Here is a 20,203-nt window from a genome sequence, read left to right on the forward strand (position 1 = left end):
TAATGCACGGAGAAGTAATATAAAGCGTGTGCTGGGTCAGGATCGCTCTCTTGGGACTCTGGCCTGGATCTGCAAGCAAGTAACTCAGTTTCAGACTGTGCTGTGGCCGCGTCTCAGCCGGTGCCAGCGAGAGTCATCACGTGTGTACAGGGGCATCCACTGCCAGCTAGTTATGATCAGCCAGCGACAACCTGAAGTCTGCTTTCATCACCTCCATCCACTACTACAGGAATAGTACATACAAATGCAAATGCTAGTTTCTGGCTTCTCTACCAAACAGTTGCTCTACTGCGTAGTGATCAGAGGTCTTTGTTCGCTTGTCATGGGCACCATTCAGAAAACTTATTGCATTTTCTCAAGGAATTTTCTGATTGGGTGAGGTGATGAGGCAGGGAGGTGATGCTACATTCTCCTCCCTGTCCAATTACAGAACACTTTGCATTCATTGAGAAAAAGCAAAGTGTTCTCTGGATAGCACCCTTTTGGAACAAGTGACTTCTTGTGTTCACAAAGCAGCAGGCCAGCTGCTCAACTCAGGACCCTGAAGCTAATGACAGTCATTGCACATTGTAGTAGCAGTGCCCTACTACAGTGATTTCCAGCTTCCATGGGGGTCGTTTAGGTATGGCACATGCATGCTTTCATTGATTCAAGCTGGATTAATGTAACTATGCAAAATAGTCCATACATAAACTTCGGCTTTAAAAAGATTCAATAATTTTTCCTATACTGTAAAATAAAATCCAAAATGTGTCTATTAATATACAGATTGTCTTGCTTTAAACACAACATTTTTTTTCACCTGTTCTGTGGTCTGGGTGCCACTATTTCTATTAAACAGCTGCAAGGGCCACATCAGCTTAGATTTAATTACATGAGATGCTAAGCATGCACTGGAAAAACACACCTGAAACAGAACACTCATTATAATGCTATCAAGGTAATCTTACTATATCATGTGTCTCTGCACATACTAAGAATGTTGTACAATGTATCCTAAAATTGTATTAATAGTACAGTTAGGTTGTGAGTACCGTAATTTGAGACATACAAAACATTGAACTGACAGTAAAGTATGACAGTTAAAAAAGTAGAGGTCTAACAATTCTATTAGAAAAAACCTAATATAACGTAATCTGACATTTTTAGGGATAAGCAGCTATAGTGAGTTTTTTTTTCTATGCCATCAACAATAGGTCCATGACCAAGTGCAAAATCTGGAACAGATTGCTGTTCAGTTCCAGCAATATTAGCACTTGATGTCCTTTTCATTAATATTAAAAATCCCCCGTTACTTTTTTCTTTTTGCCCTATCATCCATTCATACCATCAATTTCTACCTTTATTTTCTGTATTTTTGGTGGCATGGTTACCACCACCAAAATGTCACCTGAGCTTGTTTGTATGTGTGTAGTACAAGATCACAAAAATATACAGTCTAAAGTCTAAAAACACATTTAAAATATTTATACAGGATCTGTCTTAACTGGTAACGCATTTGTATTTGTGCAGAGCCAGTCTGGTGACCTGACTTTTGTCTACTTCAGTTAAAGCTCAATTAAACAGTTTTGGTGGCTAAGGGCTCTTGCCATAACATGTGAGCCTGTATATCATAGTGACGCAATATGGCACACACAAGTCTCAATATGACCTCTTCCATCAAAGTGACATCTACACCCTGCCCCATTACTCTGTCCCCACCGCTGACATCTTCTCTCAGTCTTTTTCTGGGTTTCGAGTCTTTAGCCACCTTAATTGTCCAAACAGGGATGATGTAACTCTCTTGCATATGCAGTGGAATTACTGATTCCCAGCACCCAAAGCATGCCAAGATTGTACTTTGAGCTGCAGATGCATGTCTCAGTGTACAACTAAACAGTCATTTTTGCAGAATACACATACAGTGTCTCATCTGCAATAAAAACTGCTAGCAATTTTCAAAAATAATAAAACCTTTAGTTTTGCCTTAAGCAACACAGCTTCTGTCCCTTGTCATTGAGGAGTAATTGAGTAAGGAAAAGCAACAGATTAATGAGATCATCTTTCTGAGCTAGCTCCTTTCAGCATGTTCATTGCCAGTACATATACATACAATAAACATCTGATTGACTCCTAGTGCTGCTTTTGCCTCTCCAAATCTGAGCACAGTACAGGAGATCACAAGGCTAACATCAAAACAAGTTCAGGTATTTATACTAGTTTAATATACAATTAATGATTAATATATAATTGAATTCATTGGCGGTTTAGAAACATCTGCCTGGAGTTCAGTTTTCAGAGTTTGGTAATGTGGGCAACTCATCAAAGAGACTTTAAGTGATGGCATAATAAAAAAAGAATGTATTGATCTGTAGCTTCACAAATTGTAATTTACTTTTTCAAAAGCAAACTTTTCTCTAAATCCCTGAAAACTTGTTGGACCTGCTTGTTCCTCAGGCTGTATATAAATGGATTGAGCACTGGTGTCAGGACACTGTTAAGAAGTGCTACAATTTTATTAAGGTCAGGAGAAGAACTTTCCACTGGACGTACATAAATAAAGATGGCGCTACCATAGACTAATGATACCACTGTGAAATGAGAAGTACAAGTGGAGAAAGCTTTGATTTTCCCACTGGCTGAGGGTATCATTAGGACAGTGATAAGGATATTACAGTAGGAAATCAAAGTAAGGATGAATGAGCCCAAAATTACAGCTGAAGCAAAACTGGCAAAGACCATATCAAACTGGTTTATATCTGAGCAACTGATCTCTACCACTGCTGAGCTGTCACAGAAAAAATGATTGATTTCATATGGTCCACAAAAAGACAGACCAAACAGTAGAACTGTGGGGTAGATAAAGGTAAGAAAGCCAAATATCCATGACACTAATACCAACCAAAGACAGACCCTATGAGAGATGATTGAATGATACCTCAGTGGGTGACAGATTGCCACATACCTGTCTACTGACATAACTGCTAAAAGATAGAATTCTATAGTTCCAAGAGAAACATAAAAATAAAGTTGTAGAAAGCATCCAGGTAAAGAAATCTCCCTGTTACTGGAAGCCAAGATAGTGAGCAGTTTGGGCACTGTAGATGTTATAAACCAAATGTCCAAAAAAGCCAAGCTGGTGAGGAAAAAATACATGGGAATATGAAGACGTCTGTCGAGCCATATGGCTGCAATGATCGACATGTTTCCAGTTAGGGATATAGAATAAAGTAGTAGAAAAAGTAAAAACACACCATTTTGTACCCAAGGTCCAAAGGTGAACCCAACAAGTATGAATGTGGTTTGATTGAGAGAAATCATTGCAATCACATCTAGAGAATTCCTAAAAATAAAACATAAAGTCTAAATTCTACTACATAGGTAAATTGATTAGATATGCTGCATATATAAAATATGTGGAAATCTGTATTTCTGAAAAAGAAAACAGGAAGCCAGAAAATTCAGTTCTTGATTTTTCTAAATAAAAAAATAGGGACCTGAGAAGAGAACATAATTATGCAACTAATTTATTTTATCTATCTTAAATGCAATAAAAAAGAAAACTAGGATCACATATATGATAAAACAAGTCAATATGTTTTACAAAAAGTATTCCTGTGATCCAGTTAACAGGTGTTCAGTAGGGATGAGCCGAACACCCCCCGGTTTGGTTCGCACCAGAACTTTCGAACAGACCCCAAATTCGAACGAACTTTAGAACCCCATTGAAGTCTATGGGACTCGAACGTTCGAAATGAAAAGTGCTAATTTTAACGGCTAATATGCAAGATACTGTCCTAAAAAGGGTTTGGGGACCTGGCTCCTGCCCCAGGGGACATGGGTCAATGCCTAAAATGTTTTTAAAAATGTCAGTTTTGGCGGGAGCACTGATTTTAATGACGATTAAAGTGAAAAAAAAAAGTGAAATATTCCTTTAAATATGGTGCCTGGGGGGTGTGTAGTATGCCTGTGAAGTGCCACGTGTTTCCCGTGTTTAGAACAGTCCCTGCACAAAATTACATTAAACGGAAATAACACCATTTAAAACTGCTTGCGGTTTTAATGTTATATCTGGTTCCTGCAATATGGTTGAAAATCATTGAGAAAAATGGCATGGGTAGCCCTCCCTGCCCATTACCAGCCCCTTTAGGTCTTGTACGCATATTAAGGGGAACCCCGTACCCATATTAAAAAAAGGAAATGCGTGTGGCCCCCAGGCCCTATATACTCAGAACAGCAGTATACAGGCGGTGCAAACAAGACAGGGACTGTGTAGGTTTGTTGTGTTAATTTTCAACTGGTACATTTTTAAAGTGTAGCTCCAGTCAAAAAAACTATTTTTAAGCTTTTTGGAAAACATAGGGAAGGGTTATCACCCCTGTATAATTTGTTTTGTCGTCCATCTTTTTTCATCTCACTTGCTGTTGTCTCCTTCCGTTTGCAAGTAGGAGATGTTTGTAAATTGGATGTTTGAAAGTAGGGGCCTGCCCTATATGCTCTGCAGAAATGGCGGAACAAGGTGTTGGTTTTGCCACAACATTGTAAGCCCTCAAAGTGACTCTTGGTGGGCGCTGGAGCGCCCTGCTGTGAACGATTATATCAAGAATTGTAATTACATGCCATTGTTGAACAGTGGTAGAAAAATGTACCTTTGGTGGTTGTGTTGCTGGTGCCACAACACTATAAGTCCTCACCGTTACTCTGGGTGGGCACATGTCCCTGTTAAACAGGGGCAGAAAAATTGGGCCTTAGGCACTGGTGCTGGTGCCACCACACTGCAACCTCTCCCATATACTCTAGTTTTATTGCAGGAATTAGCCCTGCTGCAAAGCATTGCATCAAAAATTGTACTTAAACGCCCCTGTTAAACAGGGGCAGAAAAATTGGGCCTTAGGCACTGGTGCTGGTGCCACCACACTGCAACCTCTGCCATATACTCTAGTTTTATTGCAGGAATTAGCCCTGCTGCAAAGCATTGCATCAAAAATTGTAATTAAACGCCCCTGTTAAACAGGGGCAGAAAAATTGGGCCTTAGGCACTGGTGCTGGTGCCACCACACTGCAACCTCTCCCATATACTCTTGTTTGATTGCAGGAATTAGCCCTGCTGCAAAGCATTGCATCAAAAATTGTACTTAAACGCCCCTGTTAAACAGGGGCAGAAAAATTGGGCTGATGGCATCAACCAGAACCAGAAATGTTCTTCCAACATATCAGCGGAGGAGGAAGAGGATAGACAATCAACATAACAGGACAGTCACTCAGCATCAGCATAGGCAGTCTTGAAGGGATGTGATATTTCAAAAAAAATGATTCTGTTACATCAGCTTCAGGTGCTTGGTAGCTGTGGGTGATCCAAGACTGATTCATCTTGATGAAGGTCAGTCGATCAACTGATTCGGTGGACAGGCGCACCCTGTGATCGGTAACAAAGCCACCAGCAGCACTGAAGGTGCGTTCCGAAAGAACGCTGGATGCAGGACAGGCCAGTAGCTCAATTGCATACTGTGCAAGCTCTGGCCAGTGATCCATCCTCAAGACCCAGTAAGCCAGAGGATTTTCGGTGGGAAAGGTGTCCAAGTCTGACCTTGCCCCTAGGTATTCCTGCACCATGTAAATCAGACGCTGGCGATGGGTGCTGGAACCGATCATACCTTGGGGCTGCGGACTAAATAATTGTCTGAAAGCATCAGTCAGACGGCCACCTTCTCCACCGCTCCTTCTGACCGATGCCTCAGCAACACGTTGTCCAGGACCAGGAGTTTGTAACCTCCCAGTCTCTGGGAACGCGTTGCACAGACCTTTCTGCAAGGCCTCCCGGAGATGTCTCATCCTCTGCTCCATCTGCGATGGCAAGATAAGGTCGGCAACCTTACCCTTGTACCGTGGATCAAGGAGAGCGGCCAGCCAGTAATGGTCCCTCTCCTTGATCCGAAGAATACGAGGATCCTTCCGCAGGCTTTGCAGGATCAGGGAGGCCATGCAGCGTAGGTTAGCTGAGGCATTCGGTCCGGAGTCCTCTGGGTCACTAAGGACAACATGATCCGCAGCTACCTCCTCCCAGCCACGTACAAGTCCACGTGTTTCTTGGGACTGTAAATCATCCCTACAAGACTGCTGCTGCTGCTGCTGATGCTGAGTGCCAGCCTCCACCTCCATGCTGACACAATCATCCTCCTCCTCCTCATCCTCTTCCTGTGTGATGGGTGGCACAGCAGGAACACTGTCTGGATAAAGGGGGCCTTGAGAGGCAAGGAAGTCCTCCTCTTCCTGCCTCTGTTCTGCCTCAAGTGCCCTGTCCATTATTTCACGCAGCGTATGCTCCAACAGGTGGACAAGAGGTACAGTGTCACTGATGCATGCACTGTCACTGCTCACCATCCTTGTGGCCTCCTCAAACGGTGACAGGACAGTGCATGCATCCCTGATCATGCCCCACTGGCGTGGTGAGAAAAAACCAAGCTCCCCTGACCCTGTCCTGGTGCCGTAGTCGCACAGGTACTCATTGATGGCCCTCTGCTGCGTGTGCAGCCGCTGCAGCATGGCCAATGTTGAGTTCCATCTGGTGGGCATGTCACATATAAGGCGGTTCTTGGGCAGGTTCAACTCCTTTTGGAGCTCAGCCAGCCGAGCACAGGCATTAAATGATCGGCGGAAATGCACACAGACTTTCCTGGCCTGCTTCAGGACATCCTGTAAGCCGGGGTACCTGCCCAAGAACCGCTGCACCACCAGGTTAAGGACGTGAGCTACACAGGGCACATGGGTCAGTTGTCCCTGTCGGAGGGCAGAGAGGAGGTTGGTGCCATTGTCGCAAACCACCATTCCTGGCTTAAGCTGGCGTGGCGTCAACCACCTCTCGGCCTGCCCCTGCAGAGCTGACAAAACATCCGCCCCAGTGTGGCTCCTGTCCCCCAAACAAACCAGCGCAAGCACGGCATGGCATCGTTTTGCCTGCGTACTTGCGTAGCCCCTGGAACGCCTACGGAGCACCGCTGGTTCTGAGGACAGAGCACTGGAAGAGGCCATGGAGGAAGAAGAGGAGGGGGTGGAGGAGAGAGGTGTGTCACAACCAATAGTAGCATTTTGGAGGCGTGGTGGCGGAACAACCTCCAACACTACTGCACCTTGTCCTGCATCCTTCCCAGCTGCCAGAAGAGTGACCCAATGGGCCGTGAAAGACAGGTAACGTCCCTGTCCATGCCTGCTGGACCATGAGTCAGCGGTAATATGCACCTTACCGCTGACCGCTCTGTCCAGCGAGGCAAGGACATTGCCTTCCACATGCCGGTAGAGAGCCGGAATCGCCTTCCGTGAGAAAAAGTGGCGTTTGGGGACCTGCCACTGAGGAACCGCACATTGTACAAACTCACGGAAGGGGGCCGAGTCTACCAACTGAAAAGGCAGCAGTTGAAGTGCTAGCAATTTAGCCAAGCTAGCATTCAACCACTGGGCATGTGGATGGCTGGGAGTGAACTTCTTTCGCCGGTCCAGCAGCTGGGGCAGGGACATTTGCCTGCTATAATCGGACGTGGGTGTACCGCTAGCAGAGTTCCCGGAAGCACTTGGCTGTGACACACCTAATTCTACACCTTCATTCCTCTCAGAGCAGGTTTCAGAGAGGACTGAAGGTCTAGTGGGATTGGAGATGCCAGCTGATGAGGAGCAAGGAGAGGTCCGCTTTGTTCTTTGGTGTGGGTCTTTGAGGTACGCTTGCCAACGAGCTGCATGGCAGGTCAACATATGTCTGGTCAAGCATGTGGTGCCCAAGCGGCTGATGTTTTGGCCACGTGAGATACGCTTGAGACATATGTTGCAAATAGCAGTGGTGCGATCTAATGCACTCGTCTCAAAAAAGGCCCACACCAAAGAACTTTTAGAATAACGCGCAGAGGCAGCGCTCTGCACAGGCGGAGCTCTGCGGTGTGATTCAGTCGGTGTGCTGCCCCTAAGCTGGCCCCCGGAGGGCATCCTGCCTCGTTGGACATGTGCCTCCTCCTCCTCCTCCTCCTCTCTCCTTCCAGGCACCCACGTGGAGTCAGTGCCCTCATCATCCCCTCCCTCTTCATCGCTGTAGCAAACCTGGCAGTATGCTGCAGCTTGTGGAACATGACTGCCAGATTGCTGTCCTTCTTGAGCATCCCCTCTCTCTGCACTCACGCTACTGCCTTCCTCTAGCTGAGTGTCATCATCAGAGCCCACAAAACACTGGGCATCCTCCTGGAGCATGTACCCAACACTGTGCTCAAAGAGTTCAGGAGACTCCTCAGGAGGACGTGGTGGGTCTAGGGAAGGAGTCACTGATGATGACATTGAGAGGAGGGAAGACGATGCGTTGGCAGCTGCTTTGCTAGTACCCTGAGACTGGGTGAGAGAGGATGAGGAGGATGAAGAGGGCTTGGTCATCCACTCTACCAAGTCGTTGGCATGTTGCGGTTCAACATGTCCAGCTGCCGAAAAGAAGGACAAGCGTGTCCCATGGCCACGTGCTGATGACAATGCACCGCGTCCACGACCAGCACTGTTGTCTCTAGACACAGAGCCTGCTTGCCCTCTTTTATCGGCTCGCGCCTGTCTGCCTCTCCTTGCTGGCCTTCCAGACATGGTAATGGCCTGAAGGGAGTTGGGTAAAAAAGCAGTTGGGTAGTGTATATTGTGCTAGAGGCACACAACACCCACTAACTCCTGCAGATGCCTTTATTATAGAACACCAGAGATAAAGGGGTATATACAGATGTATACTGTGCTGTGCTGGAGGCACACACAACTTCCAATAACTCCTGCAGATGGCAAGTGGGCTTAAATAGAGAACAGCTATGTAGGTGGATATAGCGGTATGTACTGGGTACAGAGCACACAGACAGCACGCACTATCTCCTAACACTACTGACTGCAAGCTCTATTATAAAAGATAGATCACTATATAGGTGAGGTGAATATAGCGGTGTATACTGCGGTCAGGGCACGCAGACAACAACCACTACACAACAGCAAGATCGAAAATCGTCCGAAAACGATCGGTGTGTACTGTGTTGAAGGTAAACAGAACACCCACTAACTCCTGCAAATGCCTTTATTATAGAACACCAGAGATAAAGGGGTATATACAGATGTATACTGTGCTGTGCTGGAGGCACACACAACTTCCAATAACTCCCGCAGATGGCAAGTGGGCTCAAATAGAGAACAGCTATGTAGGTGGATATAGCGGTATGTACTGGGTACAGAGCACGCAGACAGCACGCACTATCTCCTAACACTACTGACTGCAAGCTCTATTATAAAAGATAGATCACTAGCTATATAGGTAAGGTGAATATAGCAGTGTATACTGCGGTCAGGGCACGCAGACAATAACCACTACACAACAGCAAGATCGAAAATCGGCCGAAAACGATCGGTGTGTACTGTGTTGAAGGTACACAGAACACCCACTGCTTCAGACGCCAACACACTACACAAGGCCACCGCGCTGGCGGCCTTATATAGTGTGGGGCGTGCACTACACAGCCTGAGCTATGATTGGCCACAGGCATCCTGCCTGTGGCCAATCATGGCTCTCCTCACTGCTGGCGCTGCGATTGGCCAAGCATGCGGGGTCACAGTGCATGCTTGGCCAATGATGAGCCAGCAATTCACTGCGCCATGGCAGTGCATTGTGGGCCGTGAGCGCCACACGAATTTGGCGCGAACGGACCAAAATGTTCGGACTTCGCCGAACGGACGAACAGCCAATGTTCGAGTCGAACGTATGTTGGACTCGAACACGAAGCTCATCCCTAGTGTTCAGTCTTCTTTGTATTTTGGCATTAAATGGCACTATCTTACAAAGAACTTCTTTCATGTGTCACTGGTTGTTTCCTGTAGATTTTCTCTCTGTAGATAAAGCCATATCTGCTACACACATTCAAGGCTGCCCAGCATTTTGTAATCCTTCCATCCACAATAGGATCTTGAACAGCACTTGGGCTAGAGTTCCTAATTCCTGATGGAACAAATGTCTCATCTCATTGCTACCTGGTACCTGCACACCACAGCCTACAGAAGAGCTATCCCCACCTGGCACACAGTTTCATTTAGTCCTTTAGCAGGGTCACCTGCGGAGTCCCTCAAGGCTCTCCGTTGTCACCCGTTCTCTTCAACATTTACATTCGCCCACTCCTTCAAATCATCAGATGCTCAGATCTCTGCTTCCACTCTTACTCTGACGACACGCAACTTTATTTCCGGATCAATGGAAAAAAAGATCACCAACAACAACTTGAAAACTGCCTCAAATCAATAGAGGACTGGATGACCACCAACTCCCTCCAGCTGAACCAATCAAAGACAGAGCTTCTTATCTTACACCCAAATCATAAGCCCGCAACCAAAACCTCCTGGTCTCCACCAACCGTCTTTGGGCAGACTATCTCCCCAAAGACCAAAGCGAAGAGTCTCGGGGTTATTTTAGACGCACAAATGTCAATGGATGCGCAAATAGGATCTGTAGTCAGTCGATGTCACCATCTGCTGCGCATGCTTCGCAGACTCATCCCTTTTATCCCAAAGAATGACAAAGCAGTGGTAGTTGGAACAATCATTAATTCACGACTGGACTACGCAAACTCGCTTTACATAGGATTACCACAATATCAACTTGCGCGATTACAACTGATCCAAAACACGGCGGCAAGGCTGATAACAGGAAAAAAACCCTGGGAATCCATTTCTCCTTCACTGAGGAGCTTACATTGGCTAACCGTAAAAAATCGGATCACGTTCAAGACCCTTTGCCTCACCCACAAATGCGTGCATAGAGAAGCTCCGCAATACCTAATGGAGAAAATAAATCATTACACACCAAACCGCAGTCTTCGATCAGCCAACAAAAACCTCCTCCTCGTGCCCAAAGCCCGGTATAAATCCAAGGGTGATCGGAGATTCGCTGTCCAAGGGCCTCGGCTATGGAATGCTCTACCAATCAGTATCCGCCTGGAAGAAAATCACCTGGCTTTTAGGAAAAAACTCAAGACCTTCCTCTTTTAGCAGATGATCAAAGCTCGCCACAGCGCCTAGAGGCGATTCAGTTCGCATTGTGCGCTATACAAGTATTTCATTCATTCATTCATTCAGGGTAAAATTTTAAATGTACAAAAAAGAAAAAGAAGCAATTTCCCCTGCTGTGGGGTTTTTTGGCAGCAAAACAATGTCTATAATAAGGGTAGGAGAATGTTGAATAAAAAAGATTAAAATATTTATTGATACATAAAAAATATATGACACATTGGTTAAAATATGAACTCCACTGGACAATTAGTAAGAACTAAAACACAGCATTAATGAAAAGTGGGTGTACATATGCAGACAAAAATTTCACATAGACACTGTACAACTTTACAGACAGTGGAGATGTGACCCTGACATGTTTCAACCCGCGATACGGGTCTTCGCCAGAGGGATGGTCTGTCATGGAAGGAAAACATCATGAGTATATACATTGGAAATTACTTCAATATAGTATGAGCATCTGCAATCCTAACATAATTAGCGAATAATGTACATCCAGATAGGTGGAGAAAAAAGTTCACAGTGGAGATCCTTCTCAGAGAATGAAAAATAAAATAAACCGCTTATCTCTCTCCCTACATGCGTATACAGGGGGCGCCAACATTACCAGCTGTCACCGCACACCAGGAGGAAAAAGGGCAGAGTCTGATGGTGCAGCTTACAAGAGATCACACTGTTCACTCCTCTCCAATGTAGTCCACAGGAGGGAGTGCAAGCATCGGCAACCAAGGGGTGGGAGGGAGGCACCTATAGCGAAATTTAATGTGGATGTTCAATTAGCACTGCTTGCTCAATAATTGAATGAGCAGGCAACCTGGCTAAAGTATACAATGTCTATATAAAATGTACCTACAGGTATTCAGCATGCAAAAAAAAAAGGGGGGGAAGGGTATGCCAGGGAACTCTGTACCATGCGTGAAAAAAGAAATAGTGCACGATGATGTCCACACAATAACCAAAAAATGTGATGGTGCTAGAAAGATAAAAAATGTGTGAAGAAGGAAATAAAATATGTGAACCACGGAAGTGAAAGTGTGTGTTGAATGACAAAAAAGTGCACTAGAAAGGAAATGGTGAAGGAAGTGAATAATCAGTGCATGTGCATGCAAAATGTGACCAGAAGTGCTGAGAGTGGGTTATTACCTGAATTAGTCACTATGTGGATAAGAACCCCCCGAAAAGTAAAACGGGGGGAAGGAGAAAAGAGATGGTGGGAACAAACCCAATCCAAGATAGGTTGTAGGGACAAAAACCCCACAAGTGTTCAAAGTCCAAAGGGGCAATTCCCCTGATCTATAAATAAATCAAATATGGATAGCAATATAATTAATTAATATATTAACCTCACATATGAGTAGTGACATTCGAAAAAAACGTATTGTTATTTCCCCAAGTGTGTTCCAAAATAATCAAAGGAACCTACCATATATACGCTGAGTGATCTAATGATTTGCTTCCTGTAGGGATAAGATTAAACATCCCTCCATGTCTGGGGGATATTTATAGTGGGCAAAAGACGCTCGCACATGCGCCGAAGATCAGCAATTGGCAAGTCCCACCCTTCCCTCGGCCTATTGTCATCCGACGCTACATGGTTGCCATAGCAGCGGACCACGTTTGATCTCCCCGGCATCCCGGAAGGGCATGAACAGCCCCGTGATTACGTCAGCCCACTTCGCACCAGCGTGACGTCCGCACGTGCGCCGCAAGGCGCGCCGTCTGGGGATGTTCCGGGACGCCACCGGCAAGGGGAAGTTCCCCAGTCAGGCAAGTGGTACCAGCCCAATTGCCCACACTTGGGGACACAGGGGAGGGGCCCGAGCGCGCAAGGGCCCCCCCTTGCCGGGAAGCCATACTAAAAGAGTCCACCAATCCCGGAACGGCAGCATACGGAACTCGTGCGCCACCTGGGGGAGAGAGAAGGATATGTTGTTAACCAAAAAAATGCCAAAGTTTGTCATATTCATTCAATATGTAATTATCCGTATGTTAACAATGTATATACACATGAAGACAAAGAACAGTGAATGTTGCCAATCCAAAATGTTATTATAAAGATGATTATAAATATATAACAAATATATATCTGACCATATTAAGGCTATCATCATCAGAGCGTTCCCAAAATGGGAGGCTCTGATGATTTATTTATAGATCAGGGGAATTGCCCCTTTGGGCTTTGAACACTTGTGGGGTTTTTGTCCCTACGACCTATTTTGGATTGGGTTTGTTCCCACCATCTCTTTTCTCCTTCCCCCCGTTTTACTTTTCGGGGGGTTCTTATCTACATAGTGACTAATTCAGGTAATAACCCACTTTCAGCACTTCTGGTCACATTTTGCATATACATGCACTGATTATTCACTTCCTTCACCATTTCCTTTCTAGTGTACTTTTTTGTCATTCAACACACACTTTCACTTCCGTGGTTCACATATTTTATTTCCTTCTTCACACATGTTTTATCTTTCTAGCACCATCACATTTTTTGGTTATTGTGTGGACATCATCGTGCACTATTTCTTTTTTCACACATGGTACAGGGTTCCCTGGCATACCCTTCCCCCCCCCCTTTTTTTGCATGCTGAATACCTGTAGGTACATTTTATATAAACAAATATTTTATACTTTAGCCAGGTTGCCTGCTCAATCAATTATTGAGCAAGCAGCACTAATTGCACATCCACATTAAATTTCGCTATAGGTGCCTCCCTCCCACCCCTTGGTTGCCGATGCTTGCACTCCCTCCTGTGGACTACATTGGAGAGGAGTGAACAGTGTGATCTCTTGTAAGCTGCACCATCAGACTCGGCCCTTTTGCCTCCTGGTGTGCGGTGACAGCTGGTAACGTCGGGGCCCCCTGTATACGTATGTAGGGAGAGAGATAAGCGGTTTATTTTTTTTTTCATTCTCTGAGAAGGATCTCCACTGTGAACTTTTTTCTCCACCTATCTGGATGTACATTATTCGCTAATTATATTAGGATTCCAGATACTCATACTATATTGAAGTAATTTCCAATGTATATACTCATGATGTTTTCCTTCCATGACAGACCATCCCTCTGAAGAAGACCCATATCGCGGGTTGAAACGCATCAGAGTCACATCTCCACTGTCTGTAAAGTTATACAGTGTCTATGTGAAATTTTTGTCTGTATATGTACACCCACTTTTCATTAATGCTGTGTTTTAGTTCTTACTAATTGTCCAGTGGAGTTCATATTTTAACCAATGTGTCACATTTTTAATGTATCAATAAATATTTAAATCTTTTTTATTCAACATTCTCCTACCCTTATTATAGACATTGTTTTGCTGCCAAAAAAAACCACCTCCGGGGAAATTGCTTCTTTTTCTTTTTTGTTATTACCCAGGGGTGAGCAGCATTCTCCAACCTTTTGGTAGTGTGTTACTTTTTTCTTTTTAAATTTTAAATGTACAACCAACCAATCTTTAAGAAACTGTAAAAGCACAGATTTTTTAATCATTCTCTCAGTCAACAGTTTCTTCAGCACCTCTGTAAATTTAGTGGATGTCTAAAAACTGATTGGCAGGCAAAAACACACATAGCATTGCAGCATACCCCCTCTGTGCACATCACATTGATAAAACATCTGTCTGTAGAGTGGATATATAGACATTTATTATCAACAACAGTATCATGAGAGAGGTTTTGCTGCAAGTACAGTCTGACAAAGATGAGCTGTGTCAAATTAGTTTGATACATGACAGCATCTGTCAGTTTCATCCCATCTCCAATGAGGTGTACATATTTACTGCATGACCCACCATAGGGAATCCCAAGAGGGTAGCATGCTGAGAAATATATTCTCATATTGCTGTGCGGTATAAGATTAACTGTCTGGTTTCTACAGTTATGTACTATATTTAGAGTGGCTAAGTGGTGGAGACAGCAAGACCTTGCAAAGGCCCATGAGTGTCTTGGATTGCAGCAGGGAGCTGGTGAATGCTGAACAGTGGAGAGGGCACAGCCAGAGAGATGGGGAATACTAACGTAAACTTCAACAGTATTCACTGCTGTGAGATATTTATTCTGTAGTCGGTGCTGATGTGGTGCTGTCAGCACAACTTACAACAGGAGTACAGAGGGGTGGCGTGGAGACCTGTAATGGGGTTTTAGTGCCATTTAGGGTTTCTCTGCCCTATTCCCTGCCTACCCTTGGGCTTCTATTTAGGGGGATGGGAAGCTGTTAGAGGAGGAGGATGCAAAGTTGCTTCACGCTCTGCAACACTATGTAGAGGTTTTAGGCACGCTGTTCTCCTACCTTAGTGGGATCTCCTTTGATGGATAAGTTGAGGAAAGCAAGTAAGCCTTAGGCCTGTAATTCAGGAAAATGGAGAGTACCTGCCGTTCCCAGTTTGTTTTATGCACTGTATCATGAGCCCCACAGCACATCTCGTGAAAAACCTAACAATAGAAAAAGAGATGGAAAAACTGATCCAGTATGTTTTTAACCTTTACTATGCTTTAGACATTCTTGCCACCATATATTTGGGCTGTAATTTTGGCAATATCTAATTGAATCTTATTCAGTAAAAGTTCTAAAGTGTCTTTGTGATATGTTTGGTGAAGACCTTCAGTATGTGAAGCTAGGTAGTGCCCTATTACCAGCCAGATGTCGTGAGACTTCTGCTGGTAAGATAAATGCTGGACTGATTGTGTGTTCACTGGATGTGAGGGCACAACCAGTTGGGGTGTGTGAACATAAAAGCTGGTTTCAGGTCAGCGATGAGTAGGGGTTTGGTAAAAGGAGGGTCCATCAGTGGTGATGGTTGGGAAGGTTCCTCCAGACCCCGTGGCCAGGCCACCCGATCCCCTATTTTTGTGGGCCTCAGGCTTGGGATGGGACACCTATAGACTAAGCCTACAACCACTGGTAAAGGAGAGGCCTCTCAAATGAATTGCAAGTGAGTGATTCCCAACTGGGCCTAGGGTTAAGTGAAGTATGGAACCTGAAATCATCAAAAAACAGTGGATAGCAAGTGGGGTGGGGTCTTAAACCTCAAACTTTCAATGTAAGCCCCAGTGCAGGAACTAGCTAAAAAAAAAACATTGATAGGGGGCATTATTACAGCAAGTAGAGGGGACTAGTCTCTTCACCAGGCAATATGTATCTAGTTCCTTGAAGTAAGTTAGCTTTTCAATCTTGTTACAAGAGAAGAAGATAATTAGGGGAAAAAATTGTCATTATGCAAACAAGCTGAGGTGGGTACTTGAGAAAGACAATAAATGTTTTCAGCTTTAGAATAGATCTGAAGGTTTGGTCTGTTGAAGGTCTGAAACCAGTGTAAATTCCCAGGGTAGCTAAAGTAAGATTGTGGTTTCTTTTAGACCTCATTTTACCATAGTATAATTTACCAGGACATATTTTTGTGATCAGAAACATCAAAAACAGTTTGGGAAATGTTTGTGGAGTGGTGTTTATTTCTAACAACATGGAAGTTTACTGAGTTTAAGAACTAATTGGAATTCTAAAAATTAATTAGATAAAAAAAAAATCAAATAAAACAAAATGTACTGAGCCCTGAGAACTAATTAGAGGCAGAAAATAAATTAGATGTGGTCAATGTATTGCTGAGAGACAAAACATGACAACTGAATATTTTACAGCAGCGTCTATGCTTCCTAACCCTGAAAACACCCAGCACAAATATCAAAGAAACATAGAAACTGAACAACAACAAATGATTGTTTACAGCCTTCATGTCCCTCCTTTATATACTATTTGATTTCAGGTTCTGGCAGAAATCTTTAATTATATCTTAAAGTGTATATCTATATAATGAAATCTAAACCTAAAGTAAACATGTTCTAGGGATCAACTAGCTAAAGTAAGAGTGGCATATAAGGCCCAATCAGCTGACTTCTTTTACTTTTTTCAGTACCAAACTCAATATTTCTATACTGCAGCTCAATTCCCCTGCTCAAAATCCTACTTCCAAAATTTAGTATTTGCATAGGGCTAAGCTATAAATAATAAACTTACAGTTCCTGCATAAATGACTTGTGTTGTTCTTCTTCTAGAATTTTAAAGGAAAATTAGGGTTTAAGATAGGGTCATATGAATTGATTAAATTGCAATACACAGTATACATGGTGTCTCAGACACTACATCACGCGCAATGGACTTACTACATGAGTATTCTGTTAATATGGTCTTCCTAATGCTTTCACTTGTTTCATGCTATACATATACAATTATATGTAAATGTACTGTATGAACTATATGCTTGTTACATATAAATTTATGTTGTTAGAATTCAAGTGAACAATAATGTAATTATTATGATATTAAGAGCTGTCTCTATACATTTCTATTAATTGATTATTGCCATATATTGGTGATGACTCACTAAGGAATAAAAGTTGTTAACGTAGCAAAGTTAACATTAACTTTGGAAATGTGTGCAAAAAGAATGTTAGCTTTCAAAATATATGTAAAGTGAATGTTTAATAATAAAGTAAATCTGTTCCAACTTTGAATACAAAACGTTTGTGTTCAGAACGAACACAACGTCACCTTATTCACCAACACTCACTTTGCAAAGTTTATTTTATTTACATATTTACCTTATTTAGTGAACAGCCTCTACTTCTTTAGTAAATCAACCTGACTATTTATCTGCTGCATTCTAAATGTAATACAATTTCCCTCCTATTACCTAAGTAATTGCCTTTCTCTTAGATCTGAAATTTGTATTTTTGGTACTTATATGATATGCAAAAACATACAAAATAATTGTAAAAAAAGAAAGAAAAGCTATTTTATATATATATATATTACATCCTTAAAAGCAAATATAAATAAGCAATGTTATTACCCAAGCTGTATCTATAAAATGTTTACAAATACATATTTTAACATTGGCGATTATATGAATTTAAAACATACCGTAATGCCTAATGTTCTGTATGTAGACAATTTATTCTCTATTGTTTTGACCTAACTACTTTTCTCCAACCTTGACCATTGTTATGTCAATGTTAACTTTAACTGAGTAATTTTATACATCACACATTAATCATTACATTAAAGTTTTTGTTCTCCTAAAGCGTGATTAAATGTTTGAAACGTTGTTTAAAAATACCAAAGCCTGTCCATTCTGGTAAGAAATGGCTAAGTGACCATAGTTTTATAACAAATGTTTCTGTATTTTATTCTTACAGACTTTAATTCACCCCCTCCCCTGGCCTTGAAACTGGCTTATATTTAATAAAAAGTCTCTAGTGTGTCTCTGTATGTCTGATCTCACAGGAGCTCTAGTTCAAATAGCTCATGGGAACAACCACAGCTGTTTGTTTAAACAATGATTAAGTTTCCATTAAAAATATTATATTATGGTAACTACTATGCTTTATTTTTTAAGCCTCATACACACAATCGGATTTTCGGACGGGAAATGTGTGATGACAGGCTGTTGGCGGAAAATCCGACCGTGTGTATGCTCCATTGGACAATTGTTGTTGGATTTTCCGTGGACAAATGTTGGATCGCAGGTTTTAAAATTTTCTGCGGACAAATGTCTGTTGTCGAATTTTCCGTCGCACAAAAGATCAAGGTACAAACACGCATGCTCGGAAGCAAGGACGAGCCACAAGCAGTCGGTCTTGTAAATTAGCATTCCTAATGGAGAATTAACATTTGTGATGTGGCAAGTTATGAAATCTCAAAATGTAGTGCACAGTTATCTTCTTCTTTAATGGGATAATAATGAAGCTGCTTTGCTGGTGATACTGATGGAGTTATCTGTCAATAGAACTTAACCTCCCTGGCGGTATGATTATTTCAGATTTTAGGTGCTGAAAGCGGTACAATTATTTTGCATGAAAATTTGGCGTTTTATATTGTAGTCCTGTAATTCCTAGGACTAACTCACTTAAATCTGTCCAAACCAGAGTCTAGCAGACATCCCTGGTATGATAAAGTTTGAAAAATGAAATCATAAATTATAATATAATAAACAACTATAAATAATTATACAAAATAATAGCATATAGTGGCCATTTTTTTGGAGGGGGGTGGGGAGTGGGGTATATGAAATGGCCTTCCCCAGCCAGACAGGATATTGCTCTAAACCTGTAGGTAAACTTGAAAAAATGGATGCTCTACTACAATGTATACTGCACTCCCCAAAAAAAAAAAAAAAACTCCAGTTGTGCTCTCAAATGGTTACAGAATACCCCCTTACATCAGGTGACCCCATACCTTAGCAATATGTCTTATCTAAGTTAGGCAGAGGGTGGGATCCAGGAAGCGAAGCAGGCTTCAGTGGGGTCAAGTCAGAGTGCCCCTATATATCAGGCATATCCATAACAGAGCCCTCTTACATCAGATGTCTGCATCATACTGCCTCCTTACATCAGGTAACCCCATTCAGAATGTCCCATCACCTCAGGTGTCTCAGACAGAGTGCTCTATTACATCAGGCATCTCCATCAGAGTGCCCCCTTATATCAGATGTTTCCATCAGAGTGCCCCCTTAAATGAGGTGTCCCCATCAGAGTGCTCCATCACATCCTGCATCTCCATCAGAGTGCTCCCTCACATCCTGTGTCTCCATCAGAGTGCCCCCTTACATTGGTTGTCTCCATCAGAGTGTCCCCTTACAGCAGGCGTCTCCATCAGACTGCCCCCTTACACCAGGTATCAATCATCATTTTCAGTTGCTCCACCCAAAGTTGAAATGATTCTCGATTACTCCACCCAAAAAAGATGGAAAACATAATAAATGTCCCATATAAGTGTTACATTCGTATAGTGTCCAAATAACACAGTGCTTCTCAAGTGGGTGCTGCACCCAAAACTGAAGGAAAAACACAGTGATCCGCCACAATGTAAACTGCACTCCCACCGAAAACTCCAGTTTTGCTCTCACCTGGTTACAGAATATCCCCTTACATCAGGTGACCCTATGCCTCAGTAATATTTCTCATCTAAGTTAATCAGGCAGAGGGTAGAAGCCAGAAAGTGAAGCAGGCTGCTGAGGGGATTCGAGTTAGGACACAACTCGAATATACAGAAAATACAGAAATAATAAATAACAGAAGAATTTTTTTTCCCACTTCATCCAAAACAAAAACCTAAAAAAGGGAAGGTGCTGATTGGTTAGTTGGTTACCATGACAATGGTGTCCTGCTGATTGGTTGGTTG

General features: G+C 42.9%; 1 protein-coding gene across 1 annotated transcript; it reads right to left on the reverse strand.

Annotated features, from left to right (window-relative positions):
* Positions 1-328: 328 nt before the first annotated feature.
* On the reverse strand, positions 329-18,221 carry LOC143956692 (olfactory receptor 6E1-like). The gene is made up of 2 exons (XM_077466890.1): positions 17,945-18,221; positions 329-3,322 (listed from the first exon to the last, which is right to left on the reverse strand). The coding sequence occupies exon 2, from the start codon at positions 3,298-3,300 to the stop codon at positions 2,371-2,373; it is 930 nt and encodes a 309-aa protein (XP_077323016.1). The 5' UTR covers positions 3,301-3,322; positions 17,945-18,221; the 3' UTR covers positions 329-2,370.
* Positions 18,222-20,203: the final 1,982 nt, after the last annotated feature.

Source organism: Lithobates pipiens, unplaced genomic scaffold, assembly GCF_037356315.1.
Source record: "Lithobates pipiens isolate NorthernLeopardFrog02 unplaced genomic scaffold, aLitPip1_a1.2 Scaffold_4, whole genome shotgun sequence".
In the NCBI taxonomy this organism is placed as follows: Eukaryota; Metazoa; Chordata; class Amphibia; order Anura; family Ranidae; genus Lithobates; species Lithobates pipiens.

Coding starts and splice junctions, on each gene's coding strand:
- LOC143956692 (XM_077466890.1), bottom strand. CDS start 3,300: ATGATTTCTCTCAATCAAACCACATTCATACTTGTTGGGTTCACCTTT.